Source organism: Peromyscus leucopus, chromosome 17 (genome assembly GCF_004664715.2).
Source record: "Peromyscus leucopus breed LL Stock chromosome 17, UCI_PerLeu_2.1, whole genome shotgun sequence".
NCBI lineage: Eukaryota > Metazoa > Chordata > Mammalia > Rodentia > Cricetidae > Peromyscus > Peromyscus leucopus.
This window is the reverse complement of record NC_051077.1, coordinates 25,398,530-25,422,559: the sequence shown is the minus strand read 5'-3', so window position 1 is coordinate 25,422,559 and position 24,030 is coordinate 25,398,530. Positions and strand designations below refer to the sequence as shown.

The 24,030-nt window shown below is 40.4% G+C and overlaps 2 protein-coding genes across 3 annotated transcripts in view; one reads left to right on the top strand and one right to left on the bottom strand.

Moving 5' to 3' along the window:
- The window catches only part of Mtmr7 (myotubularin related protein 7), an 88,784-nt gene extending 67,511 nt beyond the window's left edge, over positions 1–21,273 (top strand). Inside the window, exons 8-14 of the mRNA XM_028872355.2 lie at positions 4,016–4,125; positions 5,444–5,569; positions 7,535–7,584; positions 11,691–11,891; positions 14,332–14,472; positions 15,619–15,745; positions 18,090–21,273. Of these exons, the coding sequence (XP_028728188.1) occupies positions 4,016–4,125; positions 5,444–5,569; positions 7,535–7,584; positions 11,691–11,891; positions 14,332–14,472; positions 15,619–15,745; positions 18,090–18,452 (1,118 nt within the window). The 3' untranslated portion in view covers positions 18,453–21,273. The remainder of the gene's footprint in view (positions 1–4,015; positions 4,126–5,443; positions 5,570–7,534; positions 7,585–11,690; positions 11,892–14,331; positions 14,473–15,618; positions 15,746–18,089) is intronic.
- Vps37a (VPS37A subunit of ESCRT-I) overlaps positions 19,922–24,030 on the bottom strand; it is a 43,683-nt gene continuing 39,574 nt past the window's right edge. For both annotated transcript variants that reach the window (XM_028872356.2, XM_028872357.2), the window contains exon 12: positions 19,922–23,941. Coding sequence is in view for 1 of the 2 variants with exons in the window: in XM_028872357.2 (XP_028728190.1) it covers positions 23,924–23,941 (18 nt within the window). In the remaining variant the exon portion in view is untranslated. The remainder of the gene's footprint in view (positions 23,942–24,030) is intronic.

Below are 24,030 nucleotides of genomic sequence, written 5' to 3'. Positions count from 1 at the left end.
CCCTGGTGCAGTTCAGCTAGACACTGGCTTTTCAGTCACCACCCTGGATGCATGAGTAGATTTTTGTTTATTTAGTGACGCAGTTTGGTATCAAGCTACTATCCCACACTGGCACAATTTAATCTCTTATTTCTATCCCAATTAAACATATACTTTCCCACTTCCTCCTGGTGCCCCACTAAAGGGATCATGGAACAGTTTTAAATAAAAAGGCAAAACTACAAAAGTATCGGAGCAGAGAGGAGGAAGAGACAGCAGCAGCATAAACCTGCCAGTGGAAGACAGGTGGGCGAGGGTTAGTAGCTTTGAAGACTGAAATCAGATGAAGTTGGTGGAGGCCTGTGAAGCCGGAAGCCAGGCCAGATGGAGCTGCAGGGTCCTCAGCCTTTCCACAAGGGTGACTGTTAGCCTCATTTTACCCTTGAGAAAGCCGAGAGAAGGAACAAGGCAAGCTCATAAGCTTCTCTGCAAGTAAAGAACGGATAAAAACAAATTTGAGACTAATAAAGAAATATAGAGGGAAGAACATTGGGTTGAATGAACATTTTCTTTCTCTAAGAGAGATTTGAAGTAGCTGTGGCCAACTGAGGTGCCTGCTCAGCACTCTTTAAAGTTAGTTGTTTGTTTTGTTGTTTTTTAACTACCTGTAGGTTCACAGCAAAACTAAGCAGTAGACACAGGTTCCCTATATTCCTTATACCCATGTGTATAGCCTCGTGTGTAGCCCTCGCATGCTTATCCCCCATACATAGGCCCCGCACATGAAAAGCCCCCCCCATGCATAACACCTCCCACATAACTCTCCATATGCATAGCTCCGTTATGCAGTCTCTGCGCATGTATAGCCACCCACAAGCAGACTTCAATATGTACAGCCTCATGTATAGATTTCCCATATGCATATTGTCCCCATGTGTATATTTTGCTCACATTTATAGCATCCCCACATGTATAGCCTCCCAGCTTTAATACCACGGTTTTAAGAAAGTGTCGTGTCTCCCCCCCCCCCCCTGCGCCCAGTGACACATTTGTTACAATCTATGTACCTACACTGATACATTCCTCACCTGGAGACACATTTGTTACAGTCTGTGTACTTACACTGATACATTGTTACCACTTAAAGCCCAGTTCCATTTGGGTTCACTGTTGTCTGTATTTGTCTAAATGTTTAGCAACATGTATCCACCATTATACAGAGTAGCTTTACTGTCCATAAAGTGCTGGTGCCCTGGTGAGCCATCCCGTCTGACCTAACCCCTGGAACCACCTACCTTTTGTCTTCTCTAGAGTTTTGTCTTTTCCTAATGAATAGGAAGCTCTATCACAGTGGATTCTTTCATGTAGTTACACACATTTAAGGTTACTCCTTGTGTTTTCATGGTTCAGTTGCTCATTTGTTTATTTTTATTTTTGTGTATGCATGTAGTTGTGTGCGGGTGTACGTGCATGATGCATCTGCATGCAGTGTGTGTACATGTTTGGAGCTCAAATGTCAACATTGGGTATCTTCCCTGAGTACTCTTCACTTTATTGTTTCGAGACAGGTCTCTCACTGAACCCAAGCTCACCAGTTGGCTAGAATAGCTGGCCAGTGAGTTCCAAGAATCCTCCTGCTCATCCCTCTCCCCTGAGTTACCAAGGTTACAGAAATGCACCACCATAACCAGCTTTTAATTTAAGGATTTGTGATCTGAACTCAGGTCCTTCGCCTTGTGCAGCAGGGAATTTCCTTATTGAGTCATCTCCCTAGGCTCTGATAAAACAATTTTCTTAATGAATGTTTGTACTGGGAATCTGTGTTACTTCCTTCTTCATTATCTCTGTGTGAATTAGACTTTAACTGCTGATGGGTTTTTTGTGTGGCAGAAAATCTGATACTTGGCAGGAAGCATCTGCTGAACTAAATGTGATCCTTAACAGTTTCCATGTGCTCCCATATGCACAGTACTTGCAAAGACTTAAAAGGTGAATGTGGGAGTTTAGCTTTGAAAGCATGTCTTTGTTTTAACGCTCATACACCTAAGGCTCAGGAACATGGTAGAAGAGGGGCCAGAAAGATTGTAAGAGCCAGTGGATCAGGGAGTTTGCTGTGAGATTCTGTCTCCTAGCAACATTAGAAGCTATGCCTATAAGGTCTCACCTACATGACTGCCCAAACATGAGCAGTACAAGGATGACACCAAAACTGGGCAAGGAAAGGCCCGAAGGCCTCAGCTGTACAAAAAGGACTATAGGCAGCTTCGGGAAGCTAGGGCTGGAAGGTGTGGTTTCCCCAGGGAAAAGCACAGCAATTGCTATTCAGTGCTTCACAGTAAGCCCTAAAACATGCATACAGATAACAGTGTCTGGACTCAACAGGTTATCCTTAGGTATATATGTGTGTGTGTGTGTGTGTGTGTGTGTGTGTGTGTGTGTGTGTGTGTGAGAGAGAGAGAGAGAGAGAGAGAGAGAGAGAGAGAATGCAAAAAAATTAGTGAAAAGATATGAATTTGAAGAGGAGTGTGAAGCATGATCCTAATTAGTCTTAACAATAAAAACCCAGAGTCAGATATTGCGCGTGGAAGCTGAAAGATCAGAGAAGCAGAGCAGCAGCCAGAGACTTCTTACCTCTACAAATCCTCAGACCAAATGGGGAGGGGATGGCGAGATCCTGGCTTCACCTGCCTTATATTCCTGTCTGCCCCTCCCTAGTGCTGGTATTAAGGGCATGCACCACCACCACCACCACCACCACCACCACCACCACCACCACCCAGCTCTGTTTCTCTTTTTTTTAGACTGGTTCAATCCAGTGTAGGCCAGGGTGGCCGTGAACTCCTGATGTTTCTGCTTCCTCTTCCCAAGCGCTGGGATTAAAGGTGTGTGCCACCATGTCCCGGCCTCTATGGTTAACTAGTAGCTAGCTCCACCCTCTGATCTCCAGGAAAGGTTTACTTGTCAGAACACAAACAAAATATCATACAAACGGAGTAGGCAGGAGTATATGGGAGGGTTTGAAGGGAGGAAAGGGTAAGGGGAAATGTAATTAAATATTGTCTCAAAAAAATGAAGACCCTGAGGCTTAGTGGGTTGAGTAACAACTCTAAGATGATGCACTTATTGACATTTGGGAGAAGGAAACAGAGCTCCCTGCTTTCTCTATGTGTTTACTATGTGAATGAGCACCCTAGGATACACTTAGGCTCAAATGGAACTCTAGATCATTATTTAATATTTCCTGCTTGATCTCTAAGACTTCAAAGGTTTTCATAGCCGTGTACACTCAAAAGGTTTGGGATGTTGTGTTGGAGAGACATAGAACATTAGCCTTTAAGGCATTTTATTTCTTACATTAAATACAAGATGAGTACTTGAGATCACCATTTCTTGTTGATAATGCTTTAGAGGTACCTACATACCTGCTTTGGACTAGAAAGATGGATACCACTGGACCCTAGTTTTTCATTTAGGCAAAGGGGAAATCCCTAGCCTGATGCACAGAACTGGGATCAGAGGTACAGAACTCAGTTCTCCGTATAACAGGTTTCATTCTCACTTGGTAGGCTGCTGGCCATGTGAGGAATACTTTCGGGATTATTCTGTTTTGTGTTCTTCTAACAGCCCTGTCTGAAGCATTGAGGTGTTGGAACATTCTAATTGAAGTAATTGCTAGAGTCACCATTGTGATGATTTTCTTCCATATAAGTCAATGCTCCTTAGCTGTGCAATTTTAATACCTTTGCCAGAAGGGTAAGTGGATGGATGGTCTGTGCTGGACTTTGTAATGGCAACAGTCAATGAGTTTCATTAATACTGTGATTCTTGTAACTAGAGTCAGTATCTCCCATGATCAGAGAGAAAACATTTTTTATAAAGTTTTATTTAAAGTGATTAAATAGCATCTAATCTTATAAACTTGGATATTTATTGACTAGCTAGACAATATCCACTAAAGACAAAAAAGTATTAAATATGATCATGTAGAATGAGCAACTGCCTTAATTTCACTTTTGTAACATGGTTTTTCTTGCAGTGTGTGAACTTAAATCGCCCTCGATGAGTGACTTCCTGTGGGGGCTAGAGAACTCAGGCTGGCTAAGGCACATCAAGGCCATCATGGATGCAGGGGTCTTCATTGCAAAGGTTTGTGAAGGCACGGGGAAAAGTTGAGGGGTTGATACGAAGCTAGTGTAGCCTCAAACCATGCCTGTCCTCTTCCTATTGGCTCTCCTCTACCCACTGCGTGGGTTGCAGGCTTTCGGGCTTCCATGTGCTGAAAACGATGTTGTGAAAAAGTGCAGTGGCCAGTTAACTGTGTTTTATCACAGTGGTCAAATGTGAGAATATTTGCAGATACTCTCTCTTTTGTTAATTTAATCCTAGATACCGGAAAGAATTTTCTGTAGCAGACTGTACAACTCATGGGAGTCTCCTCAATGATAGGGGCTTGATTACATCTAATAAATCCTGCTTCCAGACATGACTTAAGCAAAAGCTAACAGGTGGATTCCATTCTGCCATTGGAAGGATCTGCTGGAACTTATATGTGAAATGTTTTTATATAAAATGTTTTTATGTAAAATGTTTAATAATCCTATTATGATATTGGGTGTTTTCTGTAAATAAATTTCTCTTAGATTTCTGCCTAAAGAGAACCATGCCTTCCTGATGGTGTATCCATTATTAGATATTTACCCAACAGATCCTTATTTAGTACCTGGTACCGTGCTAGGTATGCAGTAGTAAGCAAGATCAAATCAAGTCTCTTACAGAAGTCACACACACACACACACACACACACACACACACACACACACACACACACACACACACAAATAAAAGTGTAATTTCAGTTACTGACAGATGTTACATAATCACCACATTTTCTATTTTTGTTTTGTTTTGTTCTGTTGTTTTGGTTTTTTTGAGACAGGGTTTCTCTGTGTAGCTTTTGCTCCTTTCCTGGATCTCGCTCTGTAGACCAGGCTGGCCTCGAACTCACAAAGATCCGCCTGCCTCTCACATTTTCTAATTTATGTTTTCTGCCAGAATAGCTAAAGATGCGTGCATGTAGACAGCAGCAAATAGAATTCTTTCCTAGCAGTTTCCGGTACAGTCTTTCCTTCCCCTGGATGTATTACTTGGCCCTAGTTTGATAAATTAGATTTTTCGTACCTTTCCTTTCTAGAAAAGGCCTGTAGCAACCCCAGAATTTCGGTAAGGCTTAACTTGGGTTGCAGGTGAGTTGGGGACATGCCGTGAGAGTGTGTCGTATAGTGCACATACTTGTGCTCGGTACCCCTGTTAATTTGTGGAGAATTGACTGGTGGCTTTTGTACGTAATGAGAAGGGGAAAAAAAGCTGTGGCCGCTAGTTCTAAGAAGGTTGGACCTAAGGGCTAACTCTAGTTCTGTTAGTCTCTAGCCAAACCGAAGAGTCACTGTGACCTTTGCCGTTTCAGGCAGTTTCAGAGGAAGGGGCAAGTGTGCTTGTCCACTGTTCTGACGGCTGGGACAGGACAGCCCAGGTGTGCTCGGTGGCAAGCCTGCTGCTGGACCCTTACTACCGGACTGTGAAGGGCTTCATGGTGAGTGTGGTGACCGCCTTCCTGAGCAAGGCGGAGCCTTGACCAGCAGTGCACTTCATTTTTAGAATCTTGTGACTTTTTTCCTGCTAGTCGGCATTATTCTTCTCTTAGTAGATCAGCAAGGTTAATTAAAGGGGAGAAACTGAAACAGGATCGAAATAGATTAATTTTTGAGGGTGTTGAGACTAGTTTAGGTCAATGATGAATGCGAATTCAGGAGTGATATAAAATATATTTAGAAGTTTGGAAACTCGTGATTTTTATATATAACTTGCTTGCAAGTATTTCAAGTTGGGGCAGTATATGACTATGTAACAAAACGTGAGGAAAAATATTTGGAAAAAAATTTCTGCATTGTATCTATTTCTGCATGTACAAATAGTGCTCAGGAGAACAAAAAAAATTAAAAAGCAACATTTATTCCTAAGTCTATTTTTAAATGGTCTTTGACAGCACTGGATAGCATATTGAATTTGACAGTGTTCTCCATTTTTGCTGGAATCAGGAACACATCTTTGAGCGCTGGAACCTTTTGGGTGTGCATCACAATTTGGCTTTGACTCTAGCTGCAATTGCCTGGGATGTGAGGTTACAGCTGAGCTGGTAGAATTCCTTAAATGACCGCAGGTGACCTAGTACCTGCCTCTTGAACCACAATATGATAGAAAGTGCCGTGGTGGATCTTGAATCTGCTTGGGACAGGCTGACAGGAGCGCCACAAAATTGTCTGCATCACTGAACCTTTTTGTTAGTGAGTTTCGTCAACTGTTACCCTGGGACAAGGCACAAGAGGCAGGCTACTTGTGGAGAACAGACTACTTCAGACATTGGAGATACGCTTCAGCCTCAGTGTTCTCCTGAGCACACTAGATTTCTTTGTTTAGCTGGTGAGTGTAGGATTTCCTGGATACATACTGCAGGAATCTTTCCACATTAAGCCATTAAACATATGAATGCATTTAGAGTTGCAAGGTCAGACTACAGCCCATCCATGTATCTCTAAGGAGTGATATTAGTGAATTATTCCATATTATTTTGTTAAGCATTTTTTTTATAAAGGTGTGTGTGTGTGTGTGTGCATGGGATTCCCTTGGGGCTAGAGTCACAAATGATTGTAAGCTGCCTGAAGTGAGGATTGGGACTGAACATGGTCTTCTGCAAGAGCTGTACACCCACTCCAGCCTATGATTAAACTTTTTTTAAAAGTCTGTATTATTTCAGACAGTAAACTCATAGTAGCCCTAATTTCAAAGCAGGGCCAAAATTTCAAACATAGTCCTAAACCCCATGGCTTTAGAATTCTTTATTATAAGGCATAAGAAAGCATCTTTTATTTTTTGTTGGCAGGGAGGGATTCTACATTGTAGGGAAAGAGCATTACATGTCGGTTAACAGATGATGTTAGGAATAGAGACCTAGGGCATGAAGTGCTTCGTGAGACCATGGTCTTTGGAGAATATGTCATCTGTCTTTACATTAGCTTCCCTTTTTCTAAAATGATGGGTAATCGTGGCTGTCAGACAAGCGCAGTGACATGTAAAGCCGTATGCACGGTCCCGGCACATAGGAGGACTCCGGGTAGAGTATTTTAGTTTTCATAAGGAAGGCCTTCAACTTGGCTCCTCCTAAGTACATTCTGGATAACGTGGTTCCTTTAAGATTGATTTATTATTGTTTCATGTGAGAGGTCTTGCCTGCCTGCGGGTATGGATGTGTGCACCATGTGCACGTGTAACCCGAGTTACATACATACAGTTCTGAGCAGCTGTATGAGTGCTGGAGCCTGAAACTGGGTCCCCCGAAGAGCATCGGGTGCTTCTAAGCCCGTGAGCCCTCCCTCCTGTCTGATCGCATACTCTGCCGTGTGGGGTTCCTCTGCTCCCAGTAACTGAGTCCTTTATCACTGTATGGCTCTCTTATATTTCCCTCGGAAGCTCCAGGATATTTACATTCTTTTCTGTGTAGGTATTAATTGAAAAGGATTGGATTGCCTTTGGACATAAGTTTAATCATAGGTAAGCAATATATTTTTTCTCTTATTGAAAATGGATTTTTTTAAAATATACAGTATATCCTGACTACAGTTCCTTTTCCTCTACATCTCCCAGTTCCTCCCCACATCCTCTCCCATCTGGATCTACTGCTTTCTTTTTATCATTAGAAAACAAATAGGCATCTAAGGGATAATAATAAAATAAAATATAAGGTAAAACAAAAGAAAACACATTGAAATAGGACAAAACAAAAGGAAAAGAGCCTAAGAAAAGGCCCAAGAAACAGATATAGACACAGAGACCCACTTCTTTGCCCTCAGGAATCTATGCCCCCCTCTTAAAAAAAAAAAAACAAAACAAAACAAAACAAAACATAAAACCAGAAGCCATTATTATATATATATATATACACACACACAAAGGACCTGTAGTTAAAAGCAGTAAAAGACAAAATTTTATAAAAACGAAAAAGGAAATGAAAAGACAAAGCCCTGACACGGCATTCAGAGACAAGGAATCTTGGAAGAGCTGTTGGGTTTGTTCTGTTGACCATCTACTGCTGGGCATCAGCTTACCTTAAGACCATTTGTTTCCTCGTGGAAACTCCCTTGAATGAGACTACATTTTCATTTGCAAGTGTTATCAATTGGAGACGGCTTCTGGGTTAGGGATGGGGCATGTGTCCACTTTTCCTTTTAGCTCTAGGACCCTGTCTGGTGCAGGCTACCTCAGTCTCTGTGCATTTATGTGTGTGTCATGTTGATTTAGAGGCCCTTTTTTCTTGGTGTCCTTCCTCCATCCCCTCTGGTTCTTAGGCTCTTTCTGCCTCCCCTTCTGCAGGGAGACATCCCATGTAGGGCTGAGTGCCTCCCCTTCTGCAGGGAGACATCCCATGTAAGGCTGAGTGTTCTAAGTCTCTCACTCTGTGCATATTGTCTGGCTGTGGGTCTTTGCATTTGTTGCCATTGCTGCTGCAAGAAAGCTTCTCTGATGATGGCTGAGCACCTTCTGATCTATGAGTGTAGCAGAATGTCATTAGGCATCATTTTATTGCTGAGTTCTTTTAGTAGAAGAGTAGTATTTGGTTTTACTCTAGGTCCCTGGGCTCTCTAGTCTCAGGTTCCTTGGTCACCCAAGCAATGTTGGGGATGGGTTCCGTCTCATGGAGTGGGCCTTAAATCAAATCAGACATTGGTTGGTTACTCCTGTAAGTTTTATGCCACCATTGCACTAGCATATCTTACAAGTAGGACACCATTGTAGATCAAAGAGGTTGTAGCTGGGTTGGTTTTGTTTCTCCTTTGGTAGCGTACAGAGTACCCTCTAGTACTAAAGTCACTAGACATAGGGGTTAAAGTTCCATGTAGACACCCATCTATTTTGTAAGATATTAAAATGGCCACATCTGCTTGCTTCTTAGGTCCATTTGCTTGGGATATATTTTTTCCATCCTTTTACCCTGAGATGATGTCTATCCTTGATGTTAAGGTTCGTTGGCTACAGCAGCAGGATGAATCCTATTTTTGCATTCATTGTGTTAGTTCTATCTCTTTATTGAGGAATTGAGACCACTGATGTTGAGAGCTATCAATCTGCCAATTTTGTTGTGATGTATTGATTTTGCTTATTCCTTGTGTTTTCTTGGGTATGGTTTTTTTAGACGTAAGTTTTCTTTCTAGTGCCTTCTGTAGGACTGGGTTTATAGATAGATACTGCTGAAGTTTGGTTTTTATCATAAAATGTCCTTTTTTTCTCCACCTGATGGAAAGTTTTGCTGGATATAGTAGTCTGGGCTGGTATCTGTGGTCTTCTCTTAAGGGTTTGTCTGGCCCTTCTGGCTTTAAAGTCTCCATTGAGAAGTCAGGTGTTATTCTAATCAGTCTGCCTTTATACATTACTTGGTCTTTTTCTCTTGTAGCTTTTAATATTTTTTTTTTGGTTTTTTTTTTTTTGTTTTTTTCAAGACAGGGTTTCTCTGTGTAGTTTTGCGCCTTTCCTGGATCTCGCTCTGTAGACCTGGCTGGCCTCGAACTCACAAAGATCCGCCTGGCTCTGCCTCCCGAGTGCTGGGATTAAAGACGTGTGCCACCACCACTACCCAGCTTTAATATTCTTTATTTGTCCTGCAAGGTCAGTGTTTCATGTGCCATGGGGAATGTACTTTGTTGGTCCATGCTATTTTGTGTTCTCTATGCTTCTTGTACATTGTTAGGCACCTTCTCCTGCAGGATACGGAATTTTCTTTGACTGTTGAAAATATTTTGTGTGCCTTTGAGCTGGGTTTCTTCTCCTTCCTCTATTCCTGTTATTCATAGATTTGGTCTTTTCATAGTGTTCTAGATTTTGTGGATTTTATCTAGATTTAACATTTCCTTTGACCAAGGTATCCATTTCTTCTATCTCGTCTTAAATGCCTAAGATATTTCCATCCCTTGTTTTCTCTTGGTGAGGCTAGCCTCTGAAGTTCCTGTCCAAGTTCCTAGTTTTCATTTCCAGATTTCCCTCAGTTTGGGTTATCTTTATTGATTCTATTTCCACTTTCAGGTCTTCAACTGTTTTGTTTATTTCCTTCCACTGTTTGTGTTTTCACAGATTTCTCTTAAGGAATTTATTCATTTCTTTAAAGATCTCTATCATAGTCATTATAAAGGCTATCAAAGTCATTAAGGTATTTTTTTTCTTGTGCTTCAGCTATGTTGGAATACTCAGGGCCTGCTGTGATAGGGTTGCTGGGCTCTAGGGGGGACATAATGTCCTAGCTTTTGGTGTTTTTACGCTGGTGTCTAGGCATCTGTGTTCGGAATGATTATAATTCTAGGTGCTGGTACCTGGACTCGTCTTTGTTGGGTGGGTGTTTTGTCCTTGGTTTCTGCTCTTTTCTCTAGATCTTAGGGAAGTGTGGTGGCTGTGGGTTGTGTGGTAGAAAGTACTTGTGCAAGTCTGTGGGTGGCAGAGAAGAATCAAAATGGGCTGGGGAAAAGGCTGAGCTAAGGGGATCCTGTTCACACCCAGAAGCGGGCTCCACAGAGAGGTGTAGGTGTGGTGGAAAGAGCAGATCTTGCAAGTAGGTTGCAGTAAGACAGATGGATAATCTGGAGAGACAGGAATAAAAGGGCTGGGGTAGCCTGGGTCAGAACCAGGAGTTGGAGTCTCCAGTGAATGGGGTTGAGGTGGGAGGTGGGGGACCTGTAAGCAGGTTGTTGGAGGGGGAGGAGGTCCTCATGGACAACAGAAGTGTGAATTACTTACCAGAGACCCTTGACAGGTGTGGCCACTGGGGGTCCCAGGGAGAGAATGTTTCTGGGTATTGGGGGCTGACACAAAGGAGGAGGGAAGACGGAGAGGGTCCCCATCAAGGTTTGGCAGAGTTCCCAGGGAACAGAGTAGGTTGTTGTAATGGAGGATAGGAACTATCTAAGTACAGGTCTGGTATAGCTATTTGGCAGGGGTAGGGATGGGGGATGGGGGAGTGGGCCTTCTCAGGTAGAGAGTGATTCCAGGCATCAGGGATGACACAAAGGAATGGAAATTGTCTAGAAGGGAGGACTGAGAGGTTGGAAAGCTGGGTTCCACAGCAGGGTTCAGCTAAGTCCTCAGGGAATGGGAGTAGGGTGGGGGAAGAGGTACCTTTAGCAGGCTGCTGCAGGGCTAGGCATGAGACTCGGGGTTATTTCTAAAAATCACAAACTCCTCATTGTAAAGCACTGGCACTCCTCATTGAGGACTGTGATTGGGAGCACTGCAGTGTGGAATCTGTGGTCAGCTGCAACTCTGGTATAGAAATGGTCTGTACAGCTAATAAGGCAAATGGAAAGAACCCAGAAGTTGCTAAAAATTGCTTCTGTATTATTAACCTAACAAAATGTATTAACCAACTTCAAAAGTTTGATTTAAAAAATATCCTTTGTCCATGGAAAGTTTTCTGTCACACATATTCTGTTCTCTATCCAGACTTCCATTACAAAGTTTATCTTCCAATTGGAATTTTAAAATTTATTCTTCTACTTCATCCTGTTTGTAAGATGTAGTTAGGAATTAAGGTTGCTTTTATGATTGTCTTTGCATTCGTAGATTTCTAATTAAAAAAAAAAAACCAAAAAAACAAAAAACACCTCTTGGTTTTATAGATATGGCAATTTGGATGGTGACCCGAAAGAAATCTCTCCAGTCATGGACCAGTTCATTGAGTGCGTCTGGCAGTTAACGGAGCAGTTCCCTTGCGCCTTTGAGTTCAACGAGAGGTTTCTGATTCACATTCAGCATCATGTTTATTCCTGTCAGTTTGGAAACTTCCTTTGCAATAGCCAGAAGGAGAGGCAAGAACTCAAGTAAGTTTTGGTGGTCAATTTTCAATGAGTTTGGCAACTGAGGGCTTCATAGAGAGTTTCATAATTTCGAAGGGCTTCATAGAGAGTTTCATAATTTCGAAAACTACTTAATTGAGTTACAGAACTATTCTATGTTCTTTTCCCATTCCTGACATCGTTTCATAAATGGTTTAAATGTTATCAACTGACAGGAATATGTAGAGTCACTTTTCTCTGTGATTCTGCCTGAATCAGAATCGGAAGACTTGGCACGAATATTTAAAGGAAACTTCTAGAGTTAAAGAAATGTATGTTTGCTTTAAAAAATGTTAGTCATGCTGTTGGTGCGCAGCTTTATCCAGCATCGGAGCAGAGAGGGTCTTGAGTTCGAGCATCTACCAAGTGAGCTCAGGAAAGCAAAGCTACACAGAAAACCTGTCTCGAAAAAAAAAAAAAAAAAAAAAAAAAGTTAGTCATATTTGATAGACATAATAAAAACTTCAAATTAACTGGAAAAGCATATTTGAAACTGAAGCCATTAGATTTTTAATTTTAGGGGGTAGATATTCATTGCACATAGCAGTTGATGAGTTTCATCATAAAGATACTTTCATCCAGGTAGATCCTATATAATGCCTTTTTGCCCTTTCCTTAGGCTTTTTTCCCCCCTTTTCCTTTTTTGAGATGGAGTGTCACAGTACAGCCCAAGCTATCCTGAAACTCAGGATCTTTGCACCTGAGTGCCATCACACTTGAGAATAACTCCATCCAGGTTCGATTAAAGCAGTGTTGCATTAGTCAAGACTTGTAATTCTAAAATGTAGAATTTTAAATACCATTGAAAACTTAAGGTGGTTTAAGAAGTACAAATGGAAGAACTTTCTGAGGTACTTAATAGCATAAAATGACTTTAGCTCTGTTGTGTATGGCATCCAGTTGAATTGTGGGAAAAGGTCAGTTCAAGTAGATTTCAGTAGGTTTGTACCATCTGGAGTGGAATAGCTACTTTTTCTAGTGGATGCTGATTTGTTCTCTTCATAGAACTTAAAGTATGGTTTCTGATAAACAAAGACTGTTGCTTGTTGATAGAGTGGTTCCTGTGCAAGCATGGTGACCTACACTCCATCCCCAGAACTCACATTTAAAAACAAAAACCCACTGGGTGTAATGGTATACTTTCAAAGATTATTTTTATTTTAGGTGTATGTTTTGCTTGAATGTAAGAATGTGTCTTGAGAGGGTGCGAGATCCCCTGGTTGGTTGTAAGCCACCATATGGGTGCTAGGAACCAGACCCGGGTCCTGAAAGGACTGCTGCTGAGCTGTCTCTCTCCATCCTGGTGGTGTGCTTATAATACCAGTGCTGGGGAAGTAGAGACTGGCAGATCCTTGTAGATCTCTGCAATCAGTGAGAGAACCATACTCAAAAAACAAGTGGGATTTGAGAGATGGCTCATTGGTTTATGTTTACCTACAAACATAAGTACTTGCATTTGGGCTTACAAGCAAGTGAAGGACGACGAGGGAACGCTAGAACGGCTGTCTAGTAAGACATGAATGAGAGGGCCTGCCTCAATGAGTAAGGTAGAACAGTTAAGGATGATTTTGACATCTGCTCCCACACATGCAGACATACACACAACCTCCTCCCTCCCCCCATATAGTGAGACTAGAAAAGGGGGGGGGATTGTTGACAGTTCCTGAAGACTGAGGGTGAATGCTGGCCTCTGCAACCACAGGATACATAAGAATGTGCACATAGCAGAATACATCCTTTAGTCTCACTTGTTTTTCTTGATAGTTTGTGGTCTAATGGTATCTGCTTGGCTTTCAATACTGGCTTTTCTACTAACTAGGTATGGATTTGGGGAGACTACTCTATTCATTGGTTTCTTCATCCAGAAAATGGGACATATATAGGAACTGTGGATTAAATGAAAGGAAAATGAAGCATTTAGCATAGGGCTTGGAAACTTAAATATCCATTTACTGTTTGAGGAGAAGAACCTGAAAGACTATATAACATGTTTGGGTTTTTTGTAATTTATTTTTATGTTTTGTGCATTAGTGTTTTGTCTGCCTGTATGTCTGTGTGAGGGTGTCAGGTGCCCTGGAACTGGAGTTACAGACAGTTGTGAGCTGTCATGTGGGTGCTGGAAGAACAGTCAGTGCTCTTAACCACTGAGCCATCTCTCCAACCCTCCTCCCACACCTCAATGTTTCTTTAAATACTCAAAATAAGTAAACATTTTGTCAAGGCTAATACAGATAGTACTGGAGACTATCTTAACATTTTTGTACCATGCCAAGAAGCTACTGGCAGATGGTAATACCACTGCTATATATTAAGAACACCTAAGATAACAATTACTAGTTCTTTTCCAGATTGAATATAAACTACTTGTTATTTAGAAGAACCAAGATGAGTAACTTGCCTTTTTTTTTTTTTTTTTAAATAACAGGATTCAAGAAAGAACCTACTCTTTGTGGTCACACCTGTGGAAGAATCGGGCTGACTACCTCAATCCTCTGTTTAGAGCTGACCATAGTCAGACCCAGGGGAGCCTTCATCTGCCTACAGCTCCATGCAACTTCACATATAAGTAAGTTGGTCTTTAGGAACATGCAGATCATGACTTCACATTCAGGGGCAAAAGTGTGAAACACCAGCTTAAAGGCTTTGCCAGACATAAAGCCCACCAAAGATAACCGGCCATCTGATGGTGGACATCACACCCACCCGAGAAGATCACCGGCCATCTGATGGTGCTGTTTCTGGCAATGCTCTTTCTCTCCACTACTTTACATGTGAAGTTCCCATGGAAATTGATGCTTTATAATAAGGTCTTTAAAATACAAGTTCCTACCATGGCAATTGTTTGAAGTGAGTGAGTGAGTGAGTGAGAGAGAGAGAGAGAGAGAGAGAGAGAGAAAGGGAACTCAAGTCCTGTGGAAGTAGACCTGGAAGCACAAGTTGGGTGGAAATAACTGCCTGTGGAAACCACTGATTTGAAGATGGTATTGGGGTGGGGGAAGGAGAACAAGGTGCCTTTACAGGTTCTAGTTATGATACGCTAAATGTGTGCCGCGTGCTGTCCTTTGCATTCACCTCAGTCTCTTTTCATGGCAAAATGATTCACATCAGGCCAGAAAACAGTTTTACACACTGCATAGGGTTCTATTCCTAAAGATGGTTTCAGTCCTAGTTACCTTGGTATTACTTCTGACAACTTAGCAGAATATTAATTCTGTACCAGAAATGCTTGCATGGTTTGTGCAGAATAGCAACTTTTAAAACTAATCAAGACATGCTGCAGTTATCTGTGCTGCAGCTTATTAATAGCTCGTAACTGGTACTGAAGAGAATATTTTACTGAGGCCCAGACCCTGTTCTCTGTGCTGCAGACAGACGAGAACCTCTCTCTCGAGACACTTTTCTATGGCCCAGGTGTCCCCAGGATGACATCGGTTGCATTTGCATTCTAGAATGCTTGACTGCCTTCGATAGATTTATTGAAAATGCAAATGTCAGTTTCTGGTGGTTGTAATAGAGTGAAAGCTATTCTAAGTTTAAAAGCCAGCTTTCCTTTGCAGCAGAAATTCTAAATATAATCACAAATTCTCAAAGTTTCAATGATAACTACCACCTTTAGTAGTTGCTGTTGGTTATTAATATTGTTGGGCTGTGACACTGAAGACTTGAGATTGTGAGCTTTCAGACTGGGATATGTGGTATCTTTCCTTCCCAGGTTTTGGAGTGGGATGTATAACCGCTTTGAAAAGGGGATGCAGCCTCGACAGTCTGTTACAGATTACCTCATGGCCGTGAAGGAGGAGTCCCAGCAGCTGGAGGAAGAACTGGAGGCCCTGGAAGGGGTGAGTCTTATTATTGCCTATAATTTTTTCTGTGCCTGTTGAGCACTAACTGGAGGAAGACCTTCAAGGTCTGCAATTTTTTACTCAGTGGATAAGACAAAATGGTCTCATTTTGGTGAACACTCAGATAAATGAAGCCCAAACCAAAACCTGATCAATACATTTTATTTTTCCCATCATTGTTATATGAGAGTACTTAAGTTTTCTGTAAAAAGGTAGGGGGACATGAAAATGTGAAAAAGCAAAATCGGATATATTGAACTGAACTAAAAGCCTGTTGCTCAACTTTTAAGAATTTCATTTGATACTACTGTACTTAAATGTAAATAGCTGAGATTGACTATAGTGGTATAAGTTGTACATGTGTATTTTCCATTATTGGACAGACATTGTTGTGTGTGTGTGTGTGTGTGTGTGTGTGTGTGTGTGTGTGTGTGCACATGCACGAGCGTGCTTCCTATTTACATGTCTTAATCAGTGAATACTATTCATTCTGCCTCACTCATCTTAAAACTCTACCATTCATCTGCTCAAGAATTAGCAATAAATTCCTATTGTTTGGAACCTGTATTTCCAAGTGAGAATCAGTGTTTTAAATAGATGAGATGGGGCTGGAGATGGCTTGGTGGTTAAGAGTAGTACTCCTCTCAGAGGATGGGGTTTGGTTCTCAACACCCAGCGGTGGTTCACAACCATAGGTAACCACAGTTTAGGGATCTGATGCTTCTAATCTCCATAGGCATTGGATGCATGTGATGCACACATATACATTCAGGTACACACATACATATAAAATGCTTTAAAATTTTTAAATACAATGAGACTTTAAAACAGTAATATGTAGTATATAAAATAAGCATTATGATGAGGGCTGAATGCAATGATGGTACTGGAAAGGACAAGAACTCCTCTCAGATTGATAATGGCCTAGATAAAGTTGGCAGATTTAAACTGAATTTGTGTGACAAGAAACTCATCTGCAGATCCCCACTTAAGAATTATGGCTGAGGCAAATGGAGCTTTACAATGCAAGGATGCCAACAATCGAGTTGTTTTAGACATGGATGACCCTTGTTTCCTTCATAATACACTAGAATAAATTCCCTTTCAGGCCATAAGTTTAGGGTACTAAACATATTCCCGTGTTGGACTTTAGGCAACAGTTTTTCTAGTATAACTGAGGCATTGTCAAAGGAGCATCTGACAATGAAGAGCTCTGTTCTGCATCGTTGTACATTACTGGATAGAAGCTCTTCATTATACAGCAGGATACTACTTCCTAAGGAGTCTGACGCCTGAGTGCCAAGCCTAGAAATCCACATGTTTAGATGACTGGAGTTGGGTATGAGCTGAGACCTAGACTAAAGAATAAAATCAGAGAACTAAAATGAGCCACAGATTAAGTTTCTAGAGGCATCTTAGACCTTTTTCCAAAGTCCCCTCTTGTTTGGCCAATTTATTTTTCATAAAGGCATCCAGCTTTCTGAATCTTAGGATCCTACTTATTGTAGCACTCTTTTGTTTGAAAAAATTGTCAAATGTAGAAATAAAGTATGTAGAATCAAAATTACTTTAATCTTAAAATGCTGATTTTCTTATAATAGCTAAAGTTTCTTTGCTTAGCATTTGAGATTTCCTCATAATGTGCTAATTCCTTTTAGCTCTAGTTAAATGCTCCCCATTTAACGATAGCATTTTCTGCTAGCTGCCTTTGTGGCTTTCTGGCCACTGCAGGATCCAAGCTCTGCTCTTCCAGTCTTATGGCAGTGCTTCCTCTGCCCTTCCCCTGAACCCGGCTTACCTCCCTGAAATGACTACAAGAACTCTGCCTGTGTTATACCGTACTCCAGGTGTCCTATGGCTGTGTCTGGAGTCATAGCACCCAGGTTCCTATGAATTCCTAGCACTCAAATGGCAGCTACAGTTGTCTGGAACTAGTTCCAAGGGAACCAGCAGCCTCTTCTGACTTCCACAGATACCAGGCACACACATGGTGCACACACATACATACAAACAAACATCCACATGCATAAAATGTTTTAAAAATAAACCCCCACACATTTACAGTTAACAGGATGAAAATAACGATGACAAATTGTATAGACATAACAAAGGAACCACTTACTTCTAGGTACTTCCAACCACATTGCTTTGTTCCCATTATAGAGAATCTGTCAAGGCAGTACCAACCTTACATTAGAGGTGAAGAGAGCAAGCTTCTCAGTTTTGTTCACGTTCATCACCTCTTAACATTATCCTCTACTGGGAAGCAGTGACTAATAAGGCATGCATATATAAGAATAAATTATTTATGACTTTCATCAAAGTTGTTATTTATTTTTAGAGGCTGGAAAAAATTCAGAAAGTCCACTTCAATGGCACCAAAGTGAAGAGTAAGCCGAGTGAGCCCAGCAAACCCTCAGGATTTTCTACCTCAGACAACAGCGCGGCCAACACTCCTCAGGACTACAGCGGGAACATGAAGTCCTTCCCATCCAGGAGCCCTTCCCAGGGTGACGAAGATTCTGCTCTGATTCTAACCCAGGACAATTTGAAAAGCTCAGATCCCGATCTGTCAGTGAACAGCGATCAAGAGTCTGGGGTGGAGGATTTGAGCTGCCGATCTCCAAGTGGTGGTGAGCATGCGCCCAGCGAGGACAGTGGCAAGGACCGGGACTCTGACGAAGCTGTGTTTCTCACTGCCTGAAGTTCCCTTTGGAGTTCCAAAGTAAAAGACACAGAACCACTTCCAAATTAAGGGGACAGTGCAATTCATAATAAAAATATCTTGAGAAATGGCACGTTCCATCCAGAACCATAAAATACAGCTATGAAAATGAAAAAGAAAAAGAATACAGTGTCTCAATAGCCGGTTCTTTTATCAACTCGTAATGAAGACTGTTCAGCGTTCCCGAGGCTCATGCTGGGCTGTGAAAGTGATGTTCACTATGAAGAAGCAAACCATCATCCCCCGATCCATACAGGTGGTCCATACACGTCTTCCCTGACACAGATGGCTCCACTTAGAAAGCCCCCTCTCCTTCCCTCCGCCTGTGTTAACGGCTTAGAATTTCATTTCCCTTCCAAATACAGTTTGTTTTCTGAAACATTTGACATTTCCTTCTTCTGCCTTTACCAATATTTTTAAAAATGAGTATTGAAAGTAATCTTTTTTGTTAATAATATATTCCTAAATAGCTTTGAAACTAATCTTTCAGGTAGGATAATCATTTTAACTTCTCATTAGATTATATTTTAAATTATATTTCCCCCCTCTGGAGTATCTTCTGCTTTTCTTCATCACAGAAAAATGCTAAAATGTATGTTTACCTTAACATGGATGTAGTATCTAATAAAGCAGAAGCCTCACTCACTTTATCTCAAATATGAATCCAGATATCAGCTTTTAGCAACCTTTTATTACTATTTCAGAGACTACACTTACCAAAACTGTGAGCCACCACCAACCTGTAATAATACATCAGCAAGGAAAAACTGGAGTGAAGAACTAGGGATTCTGTGTCTTAGTTACTTTTCTCTTGTGATGAGACACCACAGCCAAGGCCACTGGAAGAACGAGTTTATTTGGGCTGACAGTGTCAGGGGGTCAGAGTCCATGACTGCCATGGCAGAGCAGCACAGCAGCAGGCAAGGGGCTGGAGCAGTGACCTGACAGCTCACATCTTCACACATAACCCAGAGGCAGTGAGAGCTAACTGGGAATGCTGTGGGCTTTTTGAAATTTAAAGCCGGCTCCCAGTGATGGTATATATCCCCTTCAACAAAGCCACACCTCCTAATCCTTCCTAAACAGTTCCACCAACTGGGAACCAAGTGTTCACATCTAAGCCTTTGGGGTCATTCTTCAAACCCCTACATCACGTCCATTAGACATGAGAAAAGGTTATAGTGCTTTTCACTGTACAAATTATCTAACGAATTAATGTTTTCAGTAACATTAGCAATATCTCATGGTAAGACTGATGAATGCCATTTCTGAAGTTTCTGTTAAAATGCACATTCAGAGCAGCATCATTCCCATCTTATGCTTAAAAACAAGATCTGAATTGAACTTTTGATCTGAAGACTCTTCATGGAGAAATGTTGCTGTGTTTGAACACACTGAAATGTTCTTATTGTATGATTCTACAATATTAATACATTCTAATAAAGAGATAAATTTAATCTTAGTTTTTATAACAGTATTTTAAAATGTGAAAATTTCTATCAGATAATGTATTCAATTTTGTGGAAATAGAAATACATTAAGAAAGGACAAGAGACTTCGAAAACCTCTAGTGTGGGTTATACACATAATGTAATACAGTATAATAGTGTTCACATTTAAAGATGACTTTAATATACTAAAGGCCTGTAATATAAAAATATTGTTAATATAAAAATAAAGCAAGTATAATTCTTTTAGATGTTAAATCTGAGTATTTTCTGTTGAGAAATTCCCCAATTAAGCATAAGGAATATTTAGTCATTTTTTTGTAGTCTTAGCTCATAGTCTAATATCTAATAAACACATGGGATATAGTGAGACTGGCTTTTACAGCTTTATAACATGACTTTCTTTCTTTCTTTTTTCTTGGGAGGAGGCAGCATCTGACTATGTAGTTCTGGATACCCTCAAACTCAGGGATCTTTCTGCCTTTGCCTCTTATGTATTGAAATTAAAGGTGTGTGTCATCATGCCTGGCTTTTTTACCATTTTTAAGAAACACTGTTACCTAATTTCTTATAGCAGACAATCTATTAAAAAAAAAAAAGAAAGAAAGAAGGGAAGAAAGGAAAAAAGAAAAGCCAGCATCTGTGTCAAACTGGATAATACATTTGGAAAATCAAATCGTATATTTTAAATTTTAACTTTTTAACGTGGCAGCTTCAACATCAGAGCCACACACTTTTTGTTCCCCTCATCCTTTTACAAAACATAATGTGAGCATGTGTTCACCAAGTCTTTTGTACAAGTTAACCTAGCACTGAAACTACATACAAATTTACTGCCTCTCTTTCCAGGGGCCTGGACAAACCGTGGTCAATTCAACAAGACTAAAACCTCTAGTACTACATGTTCATTCTAAATCAAGCTTCAGTCATGAAGCATTTTATTATTTAAGGTAACACTTCAGGGAATACTTCAGTATATAACTGATTGAAGACACAGTACTTCCCAACCAGTAATCGATACAAGTCAAATGACTTGTTACTTTTAGTAATACTAAACTGGATATGAAAAAGGAAAAAAATTTTGATCATGTTTGAACAAGTCAATTGACAAACTTAAATTAAAAATAAGGAAAATAAACTAACCTTCAAGCAATTTTTTAAAATTAAATTTGCACATGTGTGTGCACACATGTGTGCACAACTCTGCTCCAGTGCTGAAGTGAGAGAACAGAGCAGGTATCGTCCTTCCCTTCCACCCTGTGTGCAGCAAGGTCTCGTTTGCCACTATTCTGTCCACCATACAAACTGGTCTGCAAAGCTTCCGGAATGATTCTCAGCCTCCTCTCTTGTGTAGAAGAAAGAATCACAGACTGTTCTACCATGCACCAGGTTTTTATACAGGTTCCGAGGATCTGAACCCGGGTCTTCATGCTTGCATGACAAAGCGGTTAGCACTGAGCCCCTCAGCCAGTACAAATTTTCATTCTTGAAGAGAACTCAGCTGGGAGAGTGCCTGCCGCATATGCTTGAAGCCCTGAGTTCAATCCTAAGCACCACATAAACTGGGCTTGCTGATACCTGCTTATGATTCTAGTACTCGGGGGTCTGGAAGATCAGAGTGTCATGGTCATCTTCAGCTACACAGCAAGTTAAGAGGGTAGTCTCAGAGACTTAAACCTGCCTTAAACAAACAAACAAAAAACTAGTTCAACACAATCTTATCTGTCTTTCAATATGTAAACTGTAGTCAAACAACCTCTGTTCTGTATTCTGACATTAATTCCCTAATGTTAATTTATTCTGAAATTTTCACCCAACACTGAAATAGATGCCTTTACTATTATTATTTCATTGACTTGGTACTATCATGACAAATTGTATTGGAGGTAGTCTAATCCTAGGCCTTCTTTATTATAAAGTAGTCATTACATCTTCTTTGGTATTCATATCTGTAGCCAACTTATACAAAGAAGAAATATGGCCATCTGAACAAGTGTGTCAACTTTGTTAAAAGCAGGTAACTGGTCAAGGTCTGTCTAATGTTTGGATTCTAAAGAGGGTCTCTGAATTTTGAAGGATAAATTCTGCTTCCTTAGCTGACAGACAATGAAACTTGGATAATACAAGCATACAGAAACACCCCTCTGGATTACTATCGTGGCTGTATAAACAGCGTGTTCTGGTGAACAGTGCAGTGTGTGCAGCATGTGAAATGTCAGGAAAAGAAGCACAGACACCAGAGACCATACTGGGCTCCTCTGGGTAGCCTTTCTGCAGAGCTGGAGGTTCTTAGTAGATGCTTATTAAGACAGACTACATGAATCAACCTTGTAGAAGGTATGCAGTCTGCTGTCTTGTTCTAGGATCTGCCTGGTTTTTAAAAGCAATTAGCCTGAGACTGATAAATTCTCTACCAACTACAGTGAATGTAGTTGGTGATGTTCCACTCCAACACCAGTGAAGTAAGGAGACATCTCTGAATGCCCCCAAGTTGGTCACAAAATTGATAAACACTCTTATCAGTTATCTCACCTACACATCCTTATCAGGAATAACAAGTTTACCCTTCATCTGGCCATTCTGAGGATTAAATAGCATGCCCTTAGCAATAGTGACAGGAAGACAGGCAGTTATAACGGTGTACAGCCACATTGGATCGCTATAGTCCATGTGAATATGCCTTCAACAAACATGAAATATTTTCCAATAAGAAAATATTTGTGTTTTTCCTAAAATGTTATTATCAAAGTCATGTAGAGTAAGGAGAATGAAGACAAGACAATCTGTAATGTATGCAGGCTTTGGAATGACAATTGAACAAATCAGAGTTAGGTATTTAGTGATTTAGACCCTAACTTACTAAACCTCAGATATGTAGATATTCATTTCTCCTTTATGTACTTTAATAGGTTCATTCTGTGAAACAATACAGAAACAAATTGCTGAATGCAAGTACAAATTAGAAAATCAAATTCATTAAAAAGTAAGACTGAGTATTACTTGTTACAAAGCTTTTCTTAGGAAAAATTAATTTTAGGAAAAGATTAAGTTAGAGTAAGTATTAAAATTTCACTGACTTTTTAGGTCTAGATTTACCATCTTTTAACAAAAGGACATTTTAAACATTTGGAATATAAAAAATATATTTAACTAAAAACCCAAAGACAGTTATTTTTTAATTAGCATGAAAGTCCATATGGGACTGGTTTAAGTGAAAAGGCAGTTTTTAAGTAAAAGTATTTACCAGGTTAGTGGCACCTGCCTGTAATCCCAATACTCATGTGAGAGGGTCACAATTTTGAGGTCAGCCTGGGCTACACAGTGAGACCCTGTTCCAGAACAAAACAAAACCAGCATATTAACCAGTGTAGCTCCCTAAATGCATCTTGAGTTTGAAAATCAAACTGTAAGATAGCAGCTTCTCCACTCTCATTTACTGCAGATATTACAGGTTGCTTTCTTGAGATGGAACACTGGCAGGACTGGGGTCTCCTGACACTGAATATCTGAAACCAACTGCCTTGGACAGTTTTATCATCTAGAAAGAAAGGAGGGGTATGTATTTGTTTGTGTGTGTGTGTGTGTGTGTGTGTGTGTGTGTGTGTGTGTGTGTGGTCTTTTCCAAGGCTGACAGGAAAAGAATCTAAGTTATAACTATTCTTGATAAAGAAATGAGGCAGCATCAAGTTAAAACTACAAATGTTAATCAGTAGTTTTATAAAATATTAAAAACTAGCTAGAATTACATGCATAGATGTTTAATCAGGAATAGCAGAGGAACTTAAATACAGGATTTGTCAACAATAAACATTTTTAGTGCAAATAGTGCAGAAAAATTGCTCAAAACAAATATAGCAATCATTCTAATCTATACAAAATGTCTCAGTCGTGTATACAATCTATAGAGTGCATCTGGATTTCAGCCATGGTCATGAAATGCCAATTCATAAGTCACAAATATAAAACAATGTGCTTAGTTTTGTGTCCCATTTCTTTCTTGATTCATGTTTTCAGGAAAATCTGAAATGAAAAAAAAAATTTCAACTTAAGATTTAAGATGATAAACTCTCATTCCTTTATACTGTTTTCTTATTTATATTTACTGTAAC